The sequence below is a fragment of the Triticum aestivum genome, chromosome 1B, assembly GCF_018294505.1.
Source record: "Triticum aestivum cultivar Chinese Spring chromosome 1B, IWGSC CS RefSeq v2.1, whole genome shotgun sequence".
Taxonomy (NCBI): domain Eukaryota; kingdom Viridiplantae; phylum Streptophyta; class Magnoliopsida; order Poales; family Poaceae; genus Triticum; species Triticum aestivum.
Window position 1 is genome coordinate 411982381 of NC_057795.1, and position 16704 is coordinate 411999084.

The following is a 16704-nucleotide window of genomic DNA, read 5'->3' on the forward strand; positions in this document are numbered from 1 at the left end:
AGCACGCACATACACACAAGTACGTGCCACCAAGTCTGAGACAGTCAGACAGACATGATCACACAACCTAATCGTGTTTACCTCTAATAACCAATAGTGGATGTCGAACGCTGCCGGCGGCAGCCGCAGGCGGCACGTGTGCCAGCTCGGTAGACGACGGCGCAGTGTTGTCCAAGGTGGACGAAGCGGACGCTCGCCGGCAATAGGCTGCCGAGGCGACTACGGTACCACAGCGCACGAGAAACTCGGTCGCAAGTCGAAGGCCGATCAAAGGCGATTGATGAACCACAGACTGAGCTTCCTCGTGGCCGGCCGTCGGCTGCTGGCTGGTGCTGCAGCCTACCAGTACCTCAATGACGCAAGTAGTTTGGGTGCGATGACCTGAGCAACATGCGATGGGAGAAAGCTGGGGGAAGGAACTGTATTCACGAGACGACTACCTCGCACCCATAACCTTTCCACGTCACCAAAACCGCCTGAAAAACCATTCTGATCGGTGCTAGGGGGTGATTCATCTGGTTTAGGAAAGTACAGGGGGTTACATACCTGGTTTTAGACCTTAGGGGGTAAACAGGCCGGTTTGTGAAATCCTAGGGGGTTAAGTGGACTTCTTTCAAGCTAGCCTTACCGATAAGTTCATAAGCTGAAATGAAATGACCCGGCCGATGGTGCGTTTTACTCCTCAAACCCTGGACGAATTCTGAGCCCAGATCATATGGGCCGACGCGCCACGATGGCACATGCCGACATTTCTGTTCCACTATACTCTGCCTCTCGAGTCCTGTTGCGTTCAGTTTATGCGTTTTTCTTCACTGATCCGAGGCTGAGAGGGGCCTGACCTAAGCAGCCATGGCAGCTAGCCATCCTCCTATCCTATCTACCCGCCCCAACTATCATCTGCCACCTTTAATTCGCTCTGCCGTAACGCGATGAGGCTGCACTGCATGCCCCGAGCCAGGCCATGTGCCACCCAACATGGCACGTTCCCTGCTCTGCTCTCTCTGCTCACACACAAACCCGAACCCATCTTGTTGCTTAGCACCGGCAGCGCGTACCCGATCCGGTTTATAAATAGCCCCACCGCACCACGGCCATCACCCCACTCCCACACAGGAACCAAACAGACCATCACTCACTCCCCACCGCCACTCGTCAGATCCACACAGCACAGCGCGCGGCATGGGCTCCCTCCCCCTCGCCGTCCTCGCGGCGCTTTTCTGCTTCCTGGCCGTCGGCGGCGCCGTCGAGCTCAACACCACCGACCCCGCCCCCTTCGACGTCGACCTGAACGCCACCGACGCCACCAAGTACTGGGGCCCCTGGACCCCGGCCAGGGCGACGTGGTACGGCCAGCCCAACGGCGCCGGCCCCGACGACAACGGTGAGGATGATGCTCCACACCCCCTCCCTCCCTCACAGGATGAATGCTTCTCCTCTCTTCTTGCGCGAGCAATGTGGCTCATTCCTCGGCGCTTCTTTGTCTTGCTAGGTGGTGCCTGCGGCTTCAAGCACACCAACCAGTACCCGTTCGCGTCCATGACCTCCTGCGGCAACCAGCCATTGTTCAAGGACGGCAAGGGGTGCGGCTCATGCTACAAGGTAAATTAAAATACTACTCCTACGTACTAGTAGAAGAGAAACAGTTTACAGTTACTGTCAACTAGTAGGCCGATCTGCAGAGTCTGACAGCGGGCCCCGCATGCGCATAGTAATGTATCTGTGGTGTGTGTAGTTGTTCAGTCGCTTTCCGCGAGAACGTTACTGTGCGGCGGAGAGCCGTTGCAGCTTAGGAAGAGCATCGATTGGCGCTCGACCTCTCCGGTGCCTGAAGCTGAAGCTGACGTTTTGTTCTGTTTCAGATCAGATGCAGAAAGGACATGTCCTGCTCCGGCAGGACGGAGACGGTGATCATCACCGACATGAACTACTACCCGGTGGCGCCCTTCCACTTCGACCTCAGCGGTACGGCGTTCGGCCGGCTCGCTAAGCCCGGCCTCAACGACAGGCTCCGCCACTCCGGCATCATCGACATCGAGTTCACACGGTAAGAAGAGTGAGCCACACCTGCAGCGCCGTAACAGTACTGGTGGAACATTGAGAATTTGTACCACCATTTTGCAAAATTCTTGGTTGAATTTCCTGTCCATCGTCCGGGCAGTTAAAAAGTTGGAAAAAAGTTGGGTGCATTGGATCCACCCAACCGCCCGCATTACTCCTGGCCGACCGGGCACGGGCGCCACACACACTCACACACACACTCTCCTCTGCTCTGCACATGCATGTGCAACAGCTAGTAAGCACACAGGGCTCAGCTTTATTACTCGGGCCCAACCCACCCTCCTTTTGCAGCACGGCATATGCGTGCCCTGCCACCATACGCCACCGGCCAGCCCATTTCCGTCTCGTATCACATAGCGCGGCTGGGCCCCTGGTCGAAAGATACAATATTCCGCCGCAAGATCGAGCAAAGCAACAAAACTAACAATACCCATGGACTAGTAGACTACCAGCGGCAACTTCTCCTTTCATACAACAATTTGTAAGTAGAGTACGATCTGGTGGCTAAATACGGTGCTCGTGTGCGTGTGTGTGGATTGCAGGGTGCCGTGCGAGTTCCCGGGGCTCAAGATCGGGTTCCACGTGGAGGAGTACTCTAACCCCGTCTACTTCGCGGTGCTGGTGGAGTACGAGGACGGCGACGGCGACGTGGTGCAGGTGGACCTCATGGAGTCGCGGGGGCCGGGCGGCGGCAAGTGGACGAGGATGAGGGAGTCGTGGGGCTCCATCTGGCGCCTCGACTCCAACCACCGCCTCCAGGCGCCCTTCTCCATCCGCATCCGCAACGAGTCCGGCAAGACGCTCGTCGCCAACAAGGTCATCCCGGCCAACTGGAGGCCCAACACCTTCTACCGCTCCTTCGTGCAGTACAGCTGAACCCACCATGATTCCGTTGCTCGGAGTTACTAGTAATGCTACTACGCAGCTAGCTGCTACGGTCAAGTGAGTCATCAGTCATTGGGAGTGTACGGTTGGTCATTGCGTTGCGTTGAGTCGTTGTAAACTGTATCGGGTTGGGGTGGTGTCGGTGCGTCTTTCTAGGTGAGAAAAGTTTGGTTGGGCGCGGGTGCGTCCATGGAGTTGGGTCTCGGTCTGGGTCTCTAGGGGCGTGATGAGTCCGTGTATTGGCAAATGGGAAAAGGCTGTGTGGGAAATGGAGGAGGCAGGCGTACAAGATACGCTCTCCCGCCCACTCTCGCCTTTTATAATTTATATCATTCAAGGCGGTGATATTAATCGAAAGTATATTGTTACTACTACTACTACTATATGAACCATGTGTTGTACTTGTGCCTCCTTTCATTATGCACCTCCAGGTTTCTTTTTGTGACTTGTCTATGATATAAGCATTTCTTCAGTATGGGCATACAATTTCATCAAATATCCCACATAATCTCATAGTTCCGGGACAGTGTACTCGTCTCCCGCAAAAGGGAAAGTTGGCGCCGTACATTTGAAAGTCCAGATCGGTTCCCGCGCGCGGTAAATTTACAAACCTGGCGCGAAGAGGACGGCCTTTTACCGCTTCTTTTCCTGCAGATTCCTTGCCTAAGCAGCAGTAGCACATGATTGGTTGCCGGTAAAGCACGCGGCCGAATTATCCAGTCTCCTTGCGGGCTGCGGCCTTCGATAAAGCAGCTACTACTACTCCCTACCGTAGATTTTCTTTATGCCAAAGGTCCTGCCAATTGGATGTGTACGAGTACCGTACCGACCTTGGCCGGAGAGAAATTCCCCGGCCGACTCCGGTCAAGCAGAACAGTGCGCGGCACGCAGCGATACAAGAGCGTCCGGCCAAACGAAGCGTCCCATCTTCCGCCGCCGGGGTCCGGGCCTTCAAATCCCATTAGCTGTACCGCGTCGCTTGCTTGCAGCTTGCTGCTGCTTGCATGCTGGCGATCCCTGCCCGTACGAGTTATTGTGGCTCCCTCGTTCGGTCCAGATCCCCACCCCAGCACTGGCATGTTCTTATTCTTATCCTACACGGGCCGGGCCCGCTTCAATTCACCGTCGTCGGAGCTCAGAATCGGCACCGCAATGCTGAGCCAGGAGTAATAACTCCTGTTCCTGTTCCTCGGTGCCGCGTCGACCGATCCGATCCAGCCTGATGTGTGATCATCAGGGACGTCAAATCGAAACATAAGCTGGCGCTCTGGAGTTGGCATCCGATCCGCCGATGGATGGATCGGGCCGGCGAGCCACAGCTGGGGGTGGGGGTTGGCCGGCCGACACTGGTCTTGTTTTGGACGTGCACTTCCCTCTCTTTCTATCCGCGGATCGAGCTGGTTTCCCCGCGGTCCGCGGCATGTGCGGCCCATGGGGTCAAAAGGCGATGTGTACCCTCTGTACCTTGCCAATGCCGCCCGGTACGGCGTCGTCTTTAGAGCAAGTATAATAGTCCTATTCAGCAGGCTACAAGGGATCCCGCGTCAGCAAAATTCTGAGCTGGAGGAGAGTAAAGGCATCCAATCAACTTCTTTTTTCTTTTTGCCCATGCATGCAAACATTGATTACCCTGACCATCCAACATCTCGTACAAAGCCAACCTTATTATACCAGACTTTTTCTATGAAGGCTATTGCTGATATGGCACCCATATAGAGCCCGTTGCCGGCGTTTCTATTAGCCATGCTCTTACCAGTTCCAGTTGTGATCCGCATCCGCCTAAGCATGTGTGTCGGTGAATTCCATTATCATCTCCTACCCGACCGGCACGCACCGGAGCATAACATCATTAGTATCACTGTTGAAGCTAAGCAGAGTGCTCCCACTAACAGTCGTAAGTACTACTGACTGTTAGCATAGTGTGGACGAGCGGTCCAGCAACTCCACCGAGATGCGAAGAGAGCGAACCATCACGCCACACCACGCGGAAAAATATCTCTGCGGCGTACGCAAATCTGCAGATGTGCCTGCATGGAGGTCGATAGCGTTGGGGAGTAAAAAAGATCCGATCAGCGGCGAGTGGTTGGCGACGGTGGTGGGTTAGGCTGCGCAATGATTGACTGACCTGAGCTGCCTCCAACTCCGACGGTACATTCATTTGCCGGCGGGCTAGGAAGGACGGCCCACCAGTCAGCGAGGTGATACAAACAGCATATCGAAAGCCGGATGAGGTTAACCTCTCCGGTCCAATTTCCAAATCATGAGCAGTTGGCTGACAGTACAAAAAACATCTTCAGGTAACCAGTTGGCTGTGACTTATACAAGCTAAAATGATGTCAAAACGATATACGTACAAGCTAGAATGATTTTAATACAACAAATCATCCGTTTCAAAAAAGAAAGTACAACAAATCATGTGCAATTGAGTGTAAAATACACGATGCTTAAGGTGCCTTGGTGCGTCGGCAGATTTTCATGTCCAAAGGGAAATGCTGTACAGGTGCTTGTACGACGTAGTACGATCACTCTTTGGAGCTGCCCGGCCGGGTCTGCTGTTGGCTTAGCTTCTGGTACATGGCCATCATCCTGCTGTACGCCTCCATGCCGTTCGGTTGAGCTTGCTGTTGCTGCTGCAGCAGAGATTCGTGCCACCGCATAAGAATCAATCAGAAGTTCGAAGGGAACAGTGCGCGAAGATTTGGATTTTTGGACTACGTGCGTACCTGCGTGTTCTGCTGCGCCGCTTGGCAGGCGAGGAAGGCGGAGTAGGCGTCCGGCACGGCGGCGGACTGCTTCTGCCGGTCGGCGCCGGCGCCGGCGTTCCAGGGCTGCATGGCGACGAAAGGGGTGGACGCCTGCATCATGGGCTGGGTGAGGCCCGGGTAGGCGGGCTGCGCGAGTGGCCCGGCCATGTTCATCATTCCCAGGCCCATCTGCGCCATCTGGGCCATCTGGGCCATGTTGGCCATGACGGACATCTGGGCTAGCTGCGGCATGGCCATGGGCATCATCATGCTGCTCATCCGGTTCATCATCTGCACCGTTGCCTGCAGCTGCTTCAAGTGGTCGATCACCTCGTCCAGCATCGATGCCTTGTCGGTCTGCGTCAATAGAAAATAGCAAATCGACGTTTATTTATCTGGAGATATACGTTCGATTGTCTGGTTCGGTGATTCCCGTCGAGAAATACAGTACCTTGCTTGAGTTGGGGACGAGCTTTTGCAATGTCTGCATCTTCTGGTTGATCCTGTCCCTTCTTTTCTGCAACAAGGAGTCATCCTTGAGTTAATCAGCAAACTAACTAACAAGGCATTTTAATCTTCTTGTTTTAAGGACAAACATAGCACTTCCTCTCTTTTTTTTGAGGAAGCAAACATACCACTTCCATCTGATAAAGAAAACTGAAAAAAGAGAAATCTAAGAAAGACTTTTCCTAATTGAATTCAGGTTTCGTCCTATTAGTTTGAGTAATTGTGCTATTAAGATTTTCACTAAAGCTATGATCTCTAGAGCACCTGTTTTATGTGACAAACTTATTTCCCCAAACCAATCTACCTGTATTAAATGGAGGTTTATATTAGAAAGTGTTGTTATGGCCCATGAAGTGATACATGAGATTCACCGAACTAGGACTAGTGGTTTAGTTTTGGAACTTGATTATAAGAAAGCTTATGACAAAGTGAGTTGGGAATTCCTTGTGGAAATGCTCTCTTCTAGAGGCTCGGGAGAGAAATGGATTAAACAGATTTATAATACTTTATTTCAGAGTTCTTTTTGTGTGAGAATTAATGGTACAAATGGGCCCATTTTATTGGGGGCAAAGGGCTTAAATAAGGAGATCCTTTGTCCCCCTCGTTGTTCAATTTGGTGGCTGATGTTTGTCCAAAATGTTATCTAAAGTTGTTCATCATAACTTTGTCTCTGGGATCCTTCCTCATATGATCCCTGGAGGTGTTGTCAGTGTGCAATGTGCAGATGATACCATCCTCTTTGTGGATGTCTGGAACATGCTTGGAATTTTAAATGGATTTTATCATGTTTGGAGAATCTTTCTGGATTGAAAATAAATTTCCATGAAAGTGATCTCCATACTGTTCATGTTAAGGAAGACTTGGCTAATTGTTTTGCCCAGATCTTTTGTTGTCAGTTTGGTTCTTTCCCTTTTAAATATTTGGCTGTTCCGTTGCACTTCAAAAAATTGATAAGGGAAGATATACAACCAATCATTGACAAAATTAACAAAAACATTTCTGGTCGGCTTGGCAGGAACTGTCATACCGGGGCAAACTAATCTTACTTGCCACTTGCATAGCTAGCATCCCCACTTATTTGATGCCTATTATGAAATTCCCCAAATGGGCTATAGATCATTACTTTTGAGACGTCTCTTTTCTTTGGGGGTGACATGGGGGATGAACACAAGTATCGCCTGTGGGAGCAAAAGATTCTTTGACGGTAAATCTAATGATTGGAAACTCTCTTAAATTTCAAATATGTGACAAAGAAACCAATATTCTTTGGGCTAAACCTGGTCTGGTATCTCCCTTCTATAAAAGTGTTTGTTGAGCGTTCTCTGCTGCTAAAACCTTTTATAAATGGAAATTGGGCAGTGGCGACAGTATTGCCTTTTGGCATGACATATGGATTGTTGACTATTCACTTAAAACCTTATACAAGGATTTTCTTGAAATTTTCCAACAACAAGATGCTATTGTTGCCCAGGTTTTGGAAGGGTTGATTTTAATACTTACCTTTAGAAGGTGTGTGGATGAACAACATCTCAATAGATGGATTGAGTTGGTGTCTATGATGAAAGCTGATGTTTTGTCATGTGACAACAATACTCCCATCTGCATACTTGAGCCATCTGGCATACACACAATTAAATCCTTTCACAAGATGATTAACTTTGGTGGGATTTCTTCTGAACTACAGAACTACATTAGGAAAATTAAGGTGCCAGCTAACATACATGTTTTTCTATGACTGGTCCTCCATAACAAAAGTTTGACTAGGATAACCTAGCTAAATGTCATTTTGTATCTCAACCTAGCTAAATGTCGTTTTGTATCTCATCCCACTTGTGTTTTCTCCAAAGAATTTGAATCTATACAACATCTCTTCTTTGATTGCACCGTTGCAAAAAGTGTTTGGTCGATCATTTCTGATATTCTTAACATTCCTATACCATGCTCTTTCAATTCCTTATGCTCTCTAGAGATATAAGAAGAAATCTGATGCAATTACATTAGTCAAATCTGCTACCCTATGGGGCTTATGGTGTGTTCGCAATGAATTTGCTTTTAGGGGTGAAAATGGCGAAGTGTGAAATGCATTGTGGGTTTGGTAGGCGGTCTGGTTCGACAATGGAAGGTACCGTGTATCAATGCTCAAGCTACTCTGCCACTCGAATGCCTAAGATTGCTCGATCATCAGTGTGGAGAGCTACATAGGATAGCTTGGCAGGCTTCCTCATAGGGATTATAGATCAATTTACTTTTCCTTTGTGGCTTGTCTTTTTGATCTATTTCATGTATCCAATTACAAGACTGTTGCTTTTCCCTTCCTTAGGGTGTGTAATAATTCTGTTGCGGCTAATTTTGGTTGTGACCGAGAGCCATAAAACGTTGACATGGTTGTTGTGTTGGCTTTAATAAAAGTTGGGGGTAGGGGGAAACCCCTTTGATTAAAAAATCATTTCAGGTATTGCATAAGGAGAAGAAATAGTTTTGTCACATGGACATAAAAGGTCCAAACAAAAAAATAATCATTTACCTAATGAAACATTTATGGTCTAGCGCATTTAGTTTTTCCCGCTTTCTTATTTAGATAAAATTGTTTTGGTAGTCTCAGGGTGAACAAAAGGCCCCATTCTTACTAAATAAAAGAACAATGTATGTTATTTTCATTGGACTCCCTAAATGAAGATCGCCCACCCCAAGCCCCCTAAGACCAATGGGGAGGGGGGACTTGACCTTCACCCGATTGTCCTACCAACTCCACGTTTGCCTCTCTTAGTTTGGGCATATTTGCTTCATTTCCATCATCTAGCCCCCTCTTATATTTATGCTTCACCAATGCATCTCCTCCCTCTTGCAATCCTAACCGATCGTTGTGGACTTGCCTCGCTGACATCATGCACATCCCGAGTGCATCTCATGCCAAAGAAATCATTTACAATGGATAGATTTTAGTTCTACAACATTTTTTATTGTTAACTTGCACGCATGAAGATCCCAGGCACCGATTCCCACTAACTTCGATGGTTTTGTCGCAACAGGTTGAATTAACAACTTTGTTACGACAACTCACCATGCGTATGCTAAGCATTTTGATGCTCACGTACACACTCTAATGGCTCGTAGACATTCAATTTTTCAGTGTGACATATTTGCTTAATAGAAATGATAGACTACTTATATCAACAAGTTATTCCTTTTTTTCAGGAGCCCATTCGTATGGAACCTCAAAGTCAAACATGCTTGGCTTAGAGAAATTTAAGGATGAGTGAATGACTGCGAAGTTAATGTCGGTGCGCACGAGTGAGGATAAAAGTGTACATCAAAGATTAGTGTTGGTATGTGGTGCTAGTCTAGATCCTGCCAGGTATAACGGCCGAGAACTAATGGTTGTGTGGTCGGAGTGTTACAAATGGAATTAGAGTCAACCCTCGCGGTTACACATGCCTGTGTGGGTGAGTGACGCAGACATGTACACGTCGTGTGCGGCCCGTCATGACACACGACATGGGCATATGTGGATGCCGACATTGGCACACAAGGATGTGTGCTAAGAAGGAACCTTCCTACTGGACTGAGGGGACGTCGGGTCTTTGATTGGGAGGTCTATGTGACTTCATGATTTAATCAAAATGATAGACTACTCGTATCACCAAGGATTTTCTTTTTTATGAAATGACCGACTGGAAAGTTGACATCGGATGCTTACAAGTAAAGACAAAGTGGGTAAGAAGGATAAGTATTGGTTTGTGGGGTCAGTGAAGATTTCATCAAGCATAATTGTCATGAATCGATGGCTGTGTCCGGGACGTTATGTTCAGGATCATAAGTAAAAATCATTAACCCTTCTTTGTAGACATTGTTGTCTCAACATATGTGCCACTCCCTGGCAGCACCAGGGCGTCCAACCCAGCCATGAAAGAATGGCTGAGTGTGTGCCTGCCTTGCCGCCGCTGCTGTCAGCGTTGGTCGTGGTGGTGATGCACCCCTACTCCTTAAGTGGTGAGGGCTCTCGCGCCCTATTCCTGGCAGCAGTTCTAGAAGCTATGGCAGTGGCCTCGGTTGGCTATGAGGGCGGTGATGAAGCTGCTGCTAGTGCTTGGTGTCCTCCGACAACTGTTGGTGGTGCGGCCCGACAAGATCTAGGTGCTGCCCCTCGATCTTCCGGTTGGGTCTGTAAAGCCAATATGAATCGAGGCTGCTAAGATCGCACGCCTCCTCTCTTCTCATTATGTCATATATATATACACACACACACAAGTACATGGCAATCAACGTGAGTTACAAGTTTAGGTAGGATACAAACCGACTTGATCTGTAATAGGAATTCTATCTGTAGCAACTGGACTAGGACTCTCCAACACGCCCCCACAGTCTGAACTAGGGAGAGAAGCGACATGAAGACTGGATCGAAACTGATGAATGAGTGCAGACAATAGCCCTTTCGTGAAAATATCAGCATATTGGGATGAAGATGGAACATGTAGAACACGAACTTCGCTGACATCAACCTTCTCACGTAAGAAATGAATGCCAAGCTCAATGTGTTTGGTCCAACGATGTTGTAGTGGATTATGAGAAAGGTAAACAACACTAACATTGTTGCAGAACAAAATGGTGGCACTGGTGACTGGGCATTGAAGTTCGTGTAGTAACTGACGCACCCAACATGACTCAGCTACTGCAGCTGCAACAGCTTGATATTCGGCTTCCACACTTGAACGGGAAATGGTAGTTTGCCACCTAGAAGACCATGAAATGAAATTATCGCCAAAAAACATGCAAAACCCGGAAGTGAAGCGTCTGGTGTGAGGGCAACCAACCCAATCGACATCTGAATATGCAATGAGTTTATGAGAGGAAGAAATATGAAGTGTCAAACCAAGGTCAAGTGTGCCTTTTAGATATCTAAGAATACGTTTAAGGAAGAGAAGATGGGGTTCGCGAGGATCATGCATATGAAGTCACACTTGTTGAACATAATAGACTATATTTGGGCGAGTGAGGGTGGTATACCGAAGAGCATCGACAAGACTAAGATACAGTGAAGGATCGGAAACAGGGGAACCATTGGTGGATAGAAAGTTTGGCATCCGTGTCAACTGGAGTAGAAACAAGATTACAGTCATGCATGCGAGCCCGGGAGAGTCGAGATAGTACTATCGTAGGGAGAGTTGTAAGCCACTAGATGTGCGAGATACAAAACTTCCGAGAAAGTGATGAAGAGGTCCAAGATCTTTCATAGCAAATTCTTTAGCAAAGGAAGTGATAAATCGATGAGAGAGAAGAAGGAGAGGAGGCAGTAAGAATGATGTCATCGACATATAGAAGTAAATATGCAGTGATGTTTCCCTTGTGAAGAATAAACAAGGAGGCATCATACTTGGACTCAACGAAACCAATAGAACGAGCATAGGTTGCAAACCACTGAAACCGTGCTCGAGGAGTTTGCTTGAGACCGTACAAGGATTTATGCAAGCGACAGACATAATCAGGATAACGAGGATCAATGAAACCAGATGGTTCTTGACTATAGACGATCTCATGAAGATGACTGTGAAGAAAGGCATTTTTAACGTCGAGTTGATGTAGGCCAAGAAGAAGAGAGAGCAACAAAGAGATCAACCGTATAGTGGCTGGCTTAACAACATGGCTAAATGTCTCATCATAGTCAACGCTGGGCTGTTGGGAAAAACCACGGACTACCCAACGAGCTTTATGACGAGCAAGTGAGCCGTCAGAATGATATTTGTGTTGAAAAATCCATTTACCGCTGACGATATTTGCACCTGGAGGAGAAGGAACAAGTGGCCAGGTGTTATTTAAAGTGAGAGCATCAAACTCTTCTTACATGGCACTGTGCCATGATGGGTCACGAAGAGCCATGAGATAATTCTGAGGTATGGACGAGGATACGATGGCAAAAATATTAAGGCGATCAATTGGTGGTCATAAATGACCGGTTGTTGAGCGAGTTCGATGAAGAGGTGCTGGGTCAGGTACCGAGAACATAAGCAAAGGGCTGGCGGGTGCATGCATAGTGGGTGTGGGGGTAGCGGGCGCATGCATAGCGGGTGATGGATGTGGAAGGAGGAGAGGATGGATAAGGGAAGTGGCGGCTTCTATTGGTGATGTGGAGAGTGGAGGTTGAGTTGGTGGAACCGATGTAGGGGTGGCAGGCTGATGGAAGTGAGCGAGCCAGCCGGACTGGACGGGCTATCATCCAGCTCTGATACCATGTAAAGCTGATATGAATCGGGGCTGCTAAGATTACACCCCCCTCTCTTCTCATTATGTCATACATATATACAAGTACATGGCAATCAACGTGAGTTACAAGTTTAGGTAGGATACAAACCGACTTGATCTACAATAGGAATTCTATCTAGAGCAGCTGGACTAGGACTCTCCAACATGGTCGGCTTGATGGCATAGGACGACAGGTGCGCCTAGGTTCCAGGAGTACTGCGGCTACTGGCCTGGGGACCTTGTAGGACGGCCTAAGCGGGCGGAAGCTGACAAGAGGTGCTCCTGTCGGTGCTCTACGGTGACTAGTGGGCGGCGGTTTGTAGCAGGCCGGTACGGGTAGTTGGTAGTCGAGCTTCACCGGGAGAAATCCTATCTCTCGCTTTTGTTGGATCCAGCAACGGCGATGCGCGCGGGTGTCACGCTCTTTCTTGGAAGTGTTGCTCCTGTGTGGAGTTCCTCCCCTCTCCTCGTGGTCATGGCTCCAGATGGAAACCTCATATCCGCATAATCGGGAGATGAAGGTTTCTTCATGTGTCTTCCTCCAAGACATCATCTCGGAGTCAACTACAATTGGAGACCGGTGGACGGCGTCATCTTCGCCGCGTGGGTTGTTGTGGCGGCCGTTTCAGGGATGCTGATTTCTGTTTGGCAATGATGATGACGTCGAGAGGAGCTTGGGGTCGCGGCTCGGGCTTCGGTAGTCGGATCTTCCCGGCGTGTGCGAGGAGCTCTTCTGTGGGTTGCCTGGTTGCTTTAAGCCGGGGCTGTGGTGGAGCGAGTACAGGTGGCGATGATGATAGGCACTCGGTGGTCGTTTACGGAGGGCATGGTCGGCGCAAGTCCTGCATATATCCCTTGCGAAGCTTGTCGTCAAAGTAGGAGTTGTCGGTTGTTCGTGTGTGTGTATATCTGTTGGCATGTGTCATCGTGGTTTCTGTCGAGCTGCTCGCGGGTTGCCTTCGTTGATGTAGCTCTATGGTGAAATCGGAGTCGCTCGTTCAGAGGTAATCGACGACGATGATGACGCGTCCGACTCCTCGGCGGATGTCTTTTCTTCTTCATAGCTATGTGTTCCTTGTCGGTGGCCAGGTTGACTGATGAAGCCATGTTACGTGGGTTGGATTGTATCCGTTTTAGCTCGGTTTTCTGCCAATTATCTGAGCAATTTCTCATTCTCTTCTTAGGGAGTGTTCGGAATCCCTCCACTCCAGAGGTCGCGGAGCCGGCGGAGCTGCAGGCTGAAAAAGTGGAGCTGGAAAATACGCACTCCACATATCCGCGGAGCTGGCGGAAGGCCGAACAAGTCCTTGATCAATGAAAATGACAAGTCTTTTGCCTCGTTTCAAAACGACACCCGGATGTTGTGAATCTGTATTGTTTTGAAAGTGCTACACCAAGCTTACGAAGATATGTGCAGGTCCTCCCCAAAATTTGCTATGCAATTAGCTCATGACAAGTCCAAAATCAATTCACTTTCTAGCTCGATCACTATCTCAACTCAATTTGAGCTCGGTTGACGCTGAAGACGAGGAAACCGGGTTGACTAGTCTGGGTTGCTCGGTTTCTCTTTGGGCGGAAGTATGCAAGCGAGGCACGCGTAACCCACACATTCTGCATTTCACACTAGCTTAGCTACCACTTGTATATGCGCACGTGTTCTATACCCCTTATAGAAATACACTGATTGCTCAAGTTGGTTGAAGCTAGACCTAAAATGCATGTCATTGACTAAAAGTACGAATAACCAAATACGAGTACTAGTATAAGTAATAAAACTATATAACAAATACCAGTATGAAGTGTAAGCAACAAATCACTGTCATGCATCAGTGCAGAAGAGGTAGTTGCTTACACGCTCAGATTCGTTATGGATGGCAGCAGCCCGGCTCCTCTTAGTGGAAATGGACGACCTCATTGGAGCTCCCCCCTTGATCACGACGTTCTCTGCTTCGTCGCACAGCCCGTCTCTCTTTTGTATCTCAACAGACGCATGCACCGGTTAGATAGACGCAAGAAAAAACATAAGCATAGGGAATCTGCAAGCCCATACGGATCAAGACAAGCTGGATCGACGTACTCTACGTGCATGCGAGATGCTTACGATCGAGGCATGCATATGCAGGGTGTGTGTGGTAACGTGTGAGGCTTTTAGCCCAGAGCTTTGCTTGCCTGCGACCGACGGCTGAAGCAGCGGGAGTCGCTTGCGCCTCCCCCGAAGCTCGTGTTCTCCGTCTCCGGGGAGCCGTGGTCCAGCGACGTGGAGTTGTTGGTCGTCGTGAACCCGCACAAGTCGTCAGCGCCGGTGCCGCAGGGCTCCAGAGTGAGCAGCGAGCTCTCGCCGCGGCCGGGCGCGGCGCTACCTTGGCTGGCGCACACGCGCCCGTCCTCGCCGACCTGCCGTGCCCGCTTCCTCCGCACGCCCCCCTCCGCCTGGTCGTCACCCCTCGCGCACGGCACGAGCCCGTCGGCTGGCGCGCCCACACCGAGCCAAGGCGCGACAGCTGCAGGCAACGGCTGCCCGAGGTGCGACGTCGACTGAGACGACAAACGAGCGGCCGCCTCGCCCACCACTGCCTCGAGCGTCTCCCGGTGATCACCCGCGCCGCCGATGGCATGCATCTGCGCCGGCGCCGGCGCGGCCGGGTACTTGGGCACCGACCGGTTGAGCAGCCCCTGCCAGAAGATGTTGCCCTTCTCCCACGTCAGCTCCGCCACCTCGTCGTACTGGTCCGGCATGGGCATGGCAACCGGCCCCGTCAGACCGCTGTCTCCAGACGCCATACGCTGCGCCGACCTGGTGGACACCGGGTTGAGCCCCGCGCCAACCGTCTCGTCCAGATCCCAGCTCGGCACGCACTGGTTATTCATCACGCCCCGCCACCTCCAATGCGAAGCTATATATATACCCGGAAAGAAGGACCGGTGGCTTGCTGTGTCGTCCCGGGATTGGGCCGGCAGAGCAGAACGGAGGTGAGCTAGCTATATGTGTGTAGACGTGTAGTAGTAGGTGCAATAAGCTATACCATATGATATACGTAAGCACAATATATATGGTGGTCGTTGGAAAGCACGGCAAGGCAAGCGGAGGCGGAGATACTTATGGAGCGGTGCGTGGAGGAGGCAGCACGGGTGCACGGCGCGCGCGGAGGTGTGTGTGGCGGAGCCATGCAGTGCGCGCCGGGGGCGGAGGCGATAGATGGATGGATAGGTGGAGAGGGGGGCAGGGAGAGGGACGGGACGGGGAGAGGGAGGGCCCTGGGCTTGTGAGGAGGAGCCGGGCACGTAGCCGCCTCGCCTTCCACATGACCACGTAGGAGTCCAGAGCGCTTGCATGCGTTTTCAATCCAGCTAGTAGCTCGGACGTTTCTTTCGCGCCTGCCTTTCCGGGGCTGTCGGGCCGGAGGCGTGCAGCCGTCGGGTTCCCATCGGGTGGTGGTGCTGCGTGCATGGCGCGGAGGCAGCGGGCATCGGGTGCTCCTCTGATTTGTGGCTCCTGGACCTGGTACAGTTCCGAATCCTGTGGGGCAGGCACCGACGGCCGGCGAACTCTTGAAAACTGCTTGCACGTGTCGACCGTACACAAACATGCATGCACCGGACCACTCTCCGATTCACGGCCGTTTCACGTTGCGGCCCACGACGATAATTCTGTACTCCATTTGGCATGGGCCCACCTTAGCCCGGTTGCCTCGCTGGCGTTCCTGGCTTATAAAACTTTATACCCAAATTCTAATAAGCGCAGCTGCACTTTTTAACATTCCCGAGCACACCTGCGAGAGCCGTCGGATGCATCGCGATCGGACGCGATCTCGACCAGGTGGAACCTGGTCGGTACGAAACATCGCGCGTGGTGGGCCCTGCCATTATCTGTGCAGTGTGGGCGGTTTCTCCTTCCTCCTCGCCCAAATCGACGCAAATCGACAACGGCACTCTCCCCCATTCGGCGGTGTGGGCGGTTTCTCCTTCCTCCTCGCCCAAATCGACGCAAATCGACAACGCGCCTGCCCAAATCCGCCTCGCCGCAGTCCAAATCGGGGCTCTCGGGGGTGGTTCGGCAGCGCGGGGTGGTCGGTGCTTCGAGTTGCTCTCCCGCGCGGCTCGTCGGCCGTGGAGGAGCTACTTTCGCAAGCGAGATCGGCGGCCGTGCAGAGCGGCAGTCACGGCGAAGGAGGCGAAGTGAGACGGGAAGTCGTTCTGTGCGGGCGGTGGCGAAGGAAAGAGGCGGTTCATCGGCCTCAAGGTAAATCTCGCGCGGATCTCCCCATTGCTGTCC

At 50.7% G+C, this 16704-nt stretch overlaps 2 protein-coding genes across 3 annotated transcripts; one reads left to right on the plus strand and one right to left on the minus strand.

Annotated features, from left to right (window-relative positions):
- Positions 1–1083: 1083 nt before the first annotated feature.
- On the plus strand, positions 1084–3320 carry LOC123127870 (expansin-B4). Its single transcript, XM_044547726.1, has 4 exons — positions 1084–1381; positions 1490–1599; positions 1860–2044; positions 2601–3320. Exons 1-4 carry the CDS (start codon positions 1180–1182, stop codon positions 2932–2934), a joined length of 831 nt encoding a protein of 276 aa, XP_044403661.1. The 5' UTR covers positions 1084–1179; the 3' UTR covers positions 2935–3320.
- A 1896-nt stretch (positions 3321–5216) lies between these two features.
- On the minus strand, positions 5217–15645 carry LOC123127880 (transcription factor UNE10). Of its 2 annotated transcripts, none has more exons than XM_044547745.1 (5): positions 14601–15645; positions 14284–14400; positions 6139–6204; positions 5667–6044; positions 5217–5570 (listed from the first exon to the last, which is right to left on the minus strand). In XM_044547745.1, exons 1-5 carry the CDS (start codon positions 15297–15299, stop codon positions 5466–5468), a joined length of 1365 nt encoding a protein of 454 aa, XP_044403680.1. In that variant the 5' UTR covers positions 15300–15645; the 3' UTR covers positions 5217–5465. The 2 variants fall into 2 exon arrangements, with proteins under 2 accessions (XP_044403680.1, XP_044403671.1); XM_044547736.1 differs by having other exon boundaries at positions 5217–5573; positions 14601–15640.
- Positions 15646–16704: the final 1059 nt, after the last annotated feature.

Coding starts and splice junctions, on each gene's coding strand:
- LOC123127870 (XM_044547726.1), top strand. CDS start 1,180: ATGGGCTCCCTCCCCCTCGCCGTCCTCGCGGCGCTTTTCTGCTTCCTG. Junction 1,382..1,489: donor CGCCGGCCCCGACGACAACG/GTGAGGATGATG, acceptor TTGTCTTGCTAG/GTGGTGCCTGCGGCTTCAAG. Junction 1,600..1,859: donor GGTGCGGCTCATGCTACAAG/GTAAATTAAAAT, acceptor GTTCTGTTTCAG/ATCAGATGCAGAAAGGACAT.
- LOC123127880 (XM_044547736.1), bottom strand. CDS start 15,299: ATGAATAACCAGTGCGTGCCGAGCTGGGATCTGGACGAGACGGTTGGC. Junction 6,205..14,283: donor TCCATAACGAATCTGAGCGT/GTAAGCAACTAC, acceptor TCCTTGTTGCAG/AAAAGAAGGGACAGGATCAA. Junction 5,574..5,666: donor CGGCGCAGCAGAACACGCAG/GTACGCACGTAG, acceptor TCTCTGCTGCAG/CAGCAACAGCAAGCTCAACC.